Consider the following 7,807-nt stretch of genomic DNA (forward strand, 5'->3'; position numbering starts at 1 on the left):
AACAGGATATAGGGCCAATCTAGATCAATCCCAATTGGACAGAGTGATATTGCTATAATTTAGATGAATAATGAAAGCAATAAGCAATATCAGTAACTTAATGAATCTACCAAAGACTGCCATTCTAAGGTAGAGCCGATAACTTGACCTTGATCTAGTTCATGTAGTGGGGGTCGATTGGATCGATGCAGCCATACTTGAACTAGGCAAGAATCAATAACTAACTTATACTAGAGTTGTAGTGGAGGTTGACCGGTGTCGGTGTTTTGGACCGGCTAGTGAAAATGTACTGCATGCGCTAATCCTGGATGGTGATGCAAAGAGACACAAGGTTTATACTGGTTCAGGCAATAAGTTCCCTACGTCTAGTCTAAGAGAGCGATCTTGCATTCCTTGCACCGAGGTGCTTGTAGTAGGGGTTTACAAGCTAGGTGAGAGAGGGAGCTAGTCCCAGGTCTCTACATAGTGGCATGAGTTGCTTGAGATGTTGATCTCTTGCAGTGAGGAAGAGTGTGTGTTACAAAGCGTTGCGCATTGCTTGCGCACGTGTGTGTGTCCATGAGCCTCCCTGAGTCTCCGTGTGTGTCTGTCCTAGAAGCGGCCCCGGTCACTCCCTTTTATAGTCGAAGGGAGGCACGAGGCGGTACATGGATTTGCTATGTGGTGTTTTGTGAGTAGAGGCAGCATGTCCGAGCCCTATAGCTTGTAACTGTGGCGGCATGGTCGATGGAGCAGTCTTGTCCTCGGTGCACTGGAGCAACGTGCCGGTCACGCCCAATCCTGTGCGGTGTCGGAGGTCCTGTGATGGCTTGGTGCAGGGCATGGCGCATACTGTGGACGACGTGCCGATCGCTATATGTTGACAACATAGAGAGCTGAGGCCTAGTCAGTGCAGAGGCTGAACCATTGTGGGGGGCTCAGCGGGTGCGAGTCCCAAGGCTACCGAGACCCCAAAGTGGATAGCCAAGGCTCGGAGGGAGCAGCTGGTCTTTGTATGTCGATTCCGAGGCTACAGGGACCCAGACATGACTCTCCACGCCGCGCTGTCCTTGGAGCAGGGGTTAGGCAGCATAGTGCAACATGGGCGTCAGTTGTGGGCATAGTGCCGAGCACAGCAGCCGGTAACCCCCCTGCCCCATCCTGTCCCAGATGGCATGGCATCGATGTGACTCACGTCTCATCGGCCACTCTGCTGTATCGAGCCATCGTTCAGCTGATGTCGCGGGAGTGGTTGAATGCGTCAGTTGGACGTGACGTCCTATCAGAGAAGTCGGTCAAGGCAGAGGTGATGGGGTTGTTGCCGAGCTGGCCTCGAGCGAGGCAGAGAATTAGTGCCTCGTCCGAGGCCTTGCGGTTTGGGGCCTCGAGCGAGGCGGAGAATTGGTTCCTCGTCCGAGGCCTTGCGGTTTGGGGCCTCAAGCGAGGCGGAGAATCGGTTCCTTGTCCGAGGCCTTACATGGGGCCTCGGGCGAGTCGAAGAATCGGTACCTCGTCCGAGGCCTTGCGGTTTGGGGCCTCGAGCGAGGCAGAGAATTGGTTCCTTGTATGAGGCCTTGCAATTTTGTTCTAGGCCGAGCCCGCTTTGGGTGAGCCCAAATATTGTTCGAGGTGGGCCGGGCCACCTAGCCAAGCCATGGATAAGGTGGGGGTTTGCCGGTGGTTGTCTCTTAGTTTTGATTTTTATAAGGTCTAAGCGATTTTTTTGGCTCTTGCTTAGGGAACCCCCTTTTATGGTACCCGACAATAGCCCTCGAGCCTCAGGGAGAGTGTGAGCGCTCTTCCTGAGGTTTTGTTGAGACTTGGCTCGCGGCAGCTCCTGGCGGGATGGTATTTCGTACTCGAGGCCTTGGTGGGTGCGTGTGAGCACACCAGCTGGGTGTAGCCCCTGAGGCCCTAGAAGTGTGGATTTATTCCTCCAGTGGCTTTTCTCATGTTGAGTGAGGGGTTTTTATCGCGTTTGCCGAGCCCACGAGTGCGAGTTCGGGTCGCTAGGCCTCGGCTTGGTTGTAGGAAGAGCCCCCGAGCCTCTGCTCAGAGCAAGAGGGCGATTAGGAGTTTTCCTATCTTTTTTGTGCGGCCCTCGTGCATCCTTTTTGTTTAGAAGGAGGGGTGGAGTATGCCAGGCTACCCTCGGTGGGCGCGAGCAGTGACACCTCCGGTGAGCTATTATCGAGTAAGTCCAAGTGGGGGCCCATGCCCCATTCAATAGGGGTCAGCTAGCAGTCTAGAGACGCACTCCACAAGTTCTAGAGGGCTTCTCTAGTGGGTCCCAAGGCCGTTCGATTGGCCCCAGGGGCTCGGTGCCTCCCTATGGTGGGATCCCATTCAGAGACCTCCCTACCGGTCTCGGACATGACTTAGGGCATCCCAAGCAATCGCTTGCTTGGGCCTCGGCCATGTATGGGCTCGCCTATAGTCATCCTTGACTCTGTTTGTCCTAGGGCGGCTATTGAGACCTTCGGGGGCTAGCCTTTGAACCCCTGGACCGTAACAGGCTCGGTGCCTTTTATCGCGTTTATCGAGCCCCCGAGTGCGAGTTTGGGTTGCTGGGCCTTGGCTTGTTTGTAGGAAGAGCCTCCGAGCCTCTGCGTGGAGTAAGAGGGCGATCAGGAGTTTCCCTATCTTTTTTGTGCGGCCCTCGCGCATCCTTTTCGTTTGGAAGGAGGGGTTGTTTGCCGAGCCCCCGAGTGCGAGTTTGGGTCGCTGGGTCTCAGCTTGGTTGAAGGAAGTGCCTCGAGCCTCTGCACGGAGCCAGAGGCTGATTAGGAGTTTCCCTGTCTTTTTTGTGTGGCCCTTGCACATCCTTTTCGTTTGGAAGGAGGGGTTGTTTGCTGAGCCCCCGAGTGCGAGTTTGGGTCGCTAGGTCTCAGCTTGGTTGCAGGAAGTGCCCCTAAGCCTCTACTCAGAGCAAGAGGGTGATCAGGAGTTTCCCTATCTTTTTTGTGCGGCCCTCGCGGATCCTTTTCATTCGGAAGGAGGGGTAGAGTATGCCAGGCTACCCTCGGTGGGCATGAGCAGTGACATCTCCAGTGAGCTATTATTGGGTAAGTCCAAGTGGAGGCCCGTGCCCCATTCAATAGGGGTCGGCTGGTGGTCCAGAGACGCACTCCAAAGGTACTAGAGGGCTTCTCTAGTGGGTCCTAGGGCCATTCGATTGGCCTTGAGGGCTCGGTGCCTCCCTACGGTGGGATCCCATTTAGGGACCTCCCTGCCGGTCTCGGACACGACTTAGGGCATCCTAAACAATTGCTTGCTTGGGCCTCAGCCATGTACGGGCTCGCCCATAGTCATCCTTGACTTTGTTTGTCCTGGGGCAGCTGTCGAGACCCTCGGGGGCCAGCCTTCGAACCCCTGGACCGTAATGGGCTTGGTGCCTAGTTCCTTAGTCTGAAAGGAATCAGGTGGGGGATATTCTCCTCCCATCGACTGACAACAGCGGGTGCGCCTTTTGAGGTGGTTCCTCTGGGAGACAGAATGACACCTACCATTGCTGTGGTCGGATGCGACGTGACATCCGCGGATGGGACATTACTGTGTGCGCGTGGTTAATAAGGAAGAAGTGGATGTGTGGGCGGTTTAGTTGGATCTGGATTAACTACGCTAGATCTGAGGGAAACTTCCCCGATTTCATCGCCCATCCATTTTGCCCCCTTCCCTCATAAATATGTGACGAGCCTCGCCCCGCCCCGCCCCTCCTTACCTTGCCTGCCTGTGTTCGCCCTTTCTGCCCTCGAGCGGTTGCTAAGAACAGAGAGCGTCGGGGAGAAGAAGGGAGAAGTGGGAGGATAGGAGAGAGGGAGAGAGAGGGATAGCGAGAGCACGCCTTACCACCACAGCCGCATTCTCCACCACACCCATAGCTGGTGGTGCTATTGTTGTCTAGGCGGATCCTTAGGGGTCTGTCCGATGTGTCCGCAGCAATGCTGCAGTCGCTCATCGACGATGGCCTCCTCCACCCAGTTACCGACCCCAATAGACCGGAGTGGATTGCTTCGGGGGGCGAGCCAGAGCCGAGGCCACACGATGGCTACATCGTGAGCTTCGTGGACTTCCATGAGCGTGGTCTCAGCTTGCTGGCGGATCAGTTCATGCGGGCGCTCCCGCATTACTATGGTGTGGAGCTCCACAACTTCAACCCCAACTCCATTGCGTAGGCGGCCATCTTCGTCGTCGTCTGCGAGGGGTACTTGGGCATTGCCCCCCACTGGGAGTTGTGGCTCCACTTCTTTCGAGCAGGGCTCAGCACCAAGTCAACGGGCACGCGGAAGGCGTTGAGGGCCGATGGCTGCACTCTCCAAGTGCACCAAGATAGGCAGCCCTTCTACATCCTGGCCCAGCTCACATCGTCCAACCGCCGCTAGTACAACAGCTGGTTCTACCTCCACAACGATGATAGTGGGCTTCCCCCCTATATCGGGCGGGTCATGGAGAGCTAGCCAGAGAAGTGGAGGTATGGCGTCCTGATGGCTAATTAGCCCAAGCTGTGGCTGCTCCTGGAGGCGCTGGAGAGGCTACGTAGCCATGGCCTTACGGTGGCTATGGTCGTGGTGGCCTTCCACCATCGGAGGGTGCTACCGCTGATGGCTCGGCGGCAGCGCCTGTCCGAGATGACACCGGATGAGCCGATTGATGGCGTCTGGTTGTCTGCCGTCACCCTCTCTGATGAGGAGATTCTACATCGGGTGAGAGAGACGGTGGAGGGGCGGTTGAGGAGCAGTGGTCTTACCCCATTCCCAATGTGCCCATCGTGGGGGTACATCTCTCTGGTGAGTCACACGCCGCTGCGGCCCCCGAGGCCTCCTTGCTCCTTACATTTTTGATCTGTTCCCTTATTTGTGTTTGTCGTTCCTGCAGGGGATGAGGGATGTGTGAGCCTCCTAGCTGCCCATTCTCAAGGACGCAGAGTGGTGGGCGGTGAACAGGGCGCATGCCAAGGCATACAAGAAGTGGAAGGACACCAAGGAGGAAAGGTGCAAGAGGAAGGGCCTCAAGCACGATGAGCTGGAGAAATGTCGCCGACAGCAGAGGCACGACGGTCTCCTGGTGGAGCCGTCTCCATCACCATCATTGATGGATTCTTCAAGCGATGATGATGAGAGCGAGGTGGGGTGGGGTCCCCTGGACCATCTCCCTAACGTTAGGGGGATGGCGCTCGGGGCATCGGTGAGTGGCCTGGCGTCTCTAGGAGGAGGAGGAGAGGATGCCTCAGGGCTGGCAATCGCTCACCCTGGGGCCGAGGCCAACACACTCGAGACACGGGTGTTGGGGAAGCATGCCATCAACCCATTGGGCTCGATGGCAGAGGTGGAACGGGTGACTATGGGGGTGACCCCACAGCCTCCACAGAGGGTCGAGGGGGCATCAGAGTCCGGCGCGGGCTGGCCGGCACCAGCGAACACGGGGGCCGTGCCACCGCCACTGCCACCGCTGTTGCAGAGGATGAGGGACGTAGTGCGGAAGCTATTGTGTCCCCATTCGAGGTAAGTGTTTTGTCAGTGGAGTTTGCAGCATCTTCCACTTGTTCTTTGGTCGTATGCTGACCGAGTAAGTGTTTTGCCTTCAGCCAGAAGCATCAGGCAGAAGCACCTGCCTTGGCGCTACATAAGGCGCTCAAGGTGAGCACCAGCTCCACCACCCAATGGGTGGTGGAGGCGCAAGCCGCCATACAGCGTGGCGTGGCGTCAGCCAGGGCCGACCTAAAGGAGCCAGTCACCCAAGGAGAGGTTACTGAGGTTACCATGAAGCAAGCGGGGGAGGAGGCGCCTACACCCTGTGAGGCCGAGGCCCTTGAGCCAGGTGAAGCCGAGACGCCCTTAGTCACTGAGGCCACCGTGGGTGAGGCTGAGGCCCCTAGGACCTCTAAGGCCGAAGCGGCAGAGGCTGGGGCTTCCATGCCTTCCAAAGCCGAGGTGGCGGAGGTCAGAGCCCTTGGGACCACCAAGGCTGAGGCGACAGAGGCCGGCGTGGGTGCGGCGAAGCCTGCAGCCCAGGATGTGGAGATGGAGGTGGGGCAAGCCTCAGTACCACCCCTGGTCCAAGACCCACCGCCATTGCAAGGGAGCACCCGGGAGGTGGAGGTTCATTCAATCTCCTCCGATGACACTTCCCGGGGGAAGGAGGTGGCGGACGTCGAGGCAGCTAGCACTGCAGAGTAGCCAGCTCTGACCTCTGGTGAGGGGAGCTTAGCCCTTGTTCGGGTATAGCCCAAGCCCCACGGGTGGGATAGCCCACGTGTCTTGTGGTGGAGCCAGGACGACCCTGAGGGGGAGCCTCTGTTTGCCCTCGAGGATGCGGCTGAGGGGGGGCACTGGAACTCCTTTGAGCAATTACAATGTCTGGCAGAGTAGTCGCTGTGGACAGCGCTATCCATCATGGCTGATGACCTGCCCGGCGTTGCCTAGGTACATGCCTTCTTTTCTTGTGCTGTGTCGTCTTTTCCCGAGTCTTCTTGTAGTGCTTGACGTCTGTTCTGCCTATCCAGGAGCTTGAGGCCTGGCCCTCGGGAAGTCGTTGTTCCTCCGGTGGGAGAGGGATGTCTAGGACCAGCTCCGGCAGCAGAAGGACTTGCTCGCCAATGCCAACGAGCTTCTGTCGGTGTGGAGCGCGGAGGTGGAGGACCTCCACCTTCGTTGTGCTGATATGAAGGCCGAGGCGACCATGGCTCAGGAGCAGGCTGCCCCTTTGGCGGCGCGAATCAAGGAGCTAGAGGAGGAGTTGACCTGGGTGGCCAGCGAGCGGGACACCTTCAGGTCCCGGGCCGAACAAGTGGAGGCCTCTGCCAAGGCCATCGCCGGGCAGCTAGGGGCGGAGCAGGGCGCACACCTGCTAATGAAAGGTGCCCTAGTGGAGGCCCTCAAGGTGGCCAAGGCTTCCTAGGTCGAGGCCTTAGCCTGGAAGGAAAAGGCCGAGGGTGAGTCCCATTGAGCTGCGCCCCTTGTTTTATTTGTTTTCCTTGTGTTTGACCCCTAACTCCCCGATGCGATGCAGGGTTGGAGAGGGAGGCTTCCAGGGCGACCGAGGCCTCTCGGGTCGAGGTCCAAAACTGGAGGGAGAAAGCTGAGGGTGAGTCTCATAGGCTTGCACCCCTGTTCGGCTTGTTTTCTTTTGTGCTTATCCCCGTCCCGCTTGTCTTGGTGCAGGGTTGGAGAAGGAGGTCACCCGGGCAGCCAAGGCCTCCGTCACAGTGCAGGCAGTGCTCGAGGACGAGATCCGAGAGCACAACATGCTACGGAGTGCCGCCCATACTGCCTGTGAGGCCCTAGAGGTCAGGGGGTTGAGTCAGGCGGCTCCCTCGGGAGCCGCCTGATCACGTTGAGCGACCGAGTCCATGAGCGGCTCCGGGGGGCGCTGCATATGGGCGTCAAGCGTGCCCTAGCCATCGTCTCTACGCCGGTATCGACCTTGAGGCCATCAGCGATGGTTATGTCATGGTTGAGGATGATGAGAAGGCCAAGGAGGAGGTCATGAAGCTGGTGGAGGCAGCTAAGGCCCCTAGCATGGCGCTGGCCAAGCTATTCGAAGAGGAGGTGGTTCCTCCTATGCCGACCATCGACGCTGGCGACCCTAAGCTTTGACCTAGGCCAAAGGGGTCATGTAAATAGATTTGGACTTACATTATTTACCATAACGCTTGTGGTCGTCGAGGCCTTTTTGAAGTACTTATGTGTATATGCTTTTTAATTGTTTTTTATTGTATTTCTGAGCCTCTGTCCTCTATCTTGTCTTTGAACATATCACTTGCAAAAATCTTCCTCAGAGCCTAAGCTGCCCCTCGGGCAAAAGGTGGTGAGGGAGTTGCCGTAGCCTA

The 7,807-nt window shown here is 57.5% G+C and overlaps 1 protein-coding gene across 1 annotated transcript; it reads left to right on the top strand.

Annotated features, from left to right (window-relative positions):
* The first annotated feature begins 4,580 nt into the window (after positions 1-4,580).
* LOC136507381 (uncharacterized) lies at positions 4,581-6,155 on the top strand. The gene is made up of 4 exons (XM_066502125.1): positions 4,581-4,766; positions 4,855-4,868; positions 4,923-5,480; positions 5,564-6,155. Exons 1-4 carry the CDS (start codon positions 4,581-4,583, stop codon positions 6,153-6,155), a joined length of 1,350 nt encoding a protein of 449 aa, XP_066358222.1.
* Positions 6,156-7,807: the final 1,652 nt, after the last annotated feature.

The sequence above is a fragment of the Miscanthus floridulus genome, chromosome 15 (assembly GCF_019320115.1).
Source record: "Miscanthus floridulus cultivar M001 chromosome 15, ASM1932011v1, whole genome shotgun sequence".
Lineage (NCBI taxonomy): Eukaryota > Viridiplantae > Streptophyta > Magnoliopsida > Poales > Poaceae > Miscanthus > Miscanthus floridulus.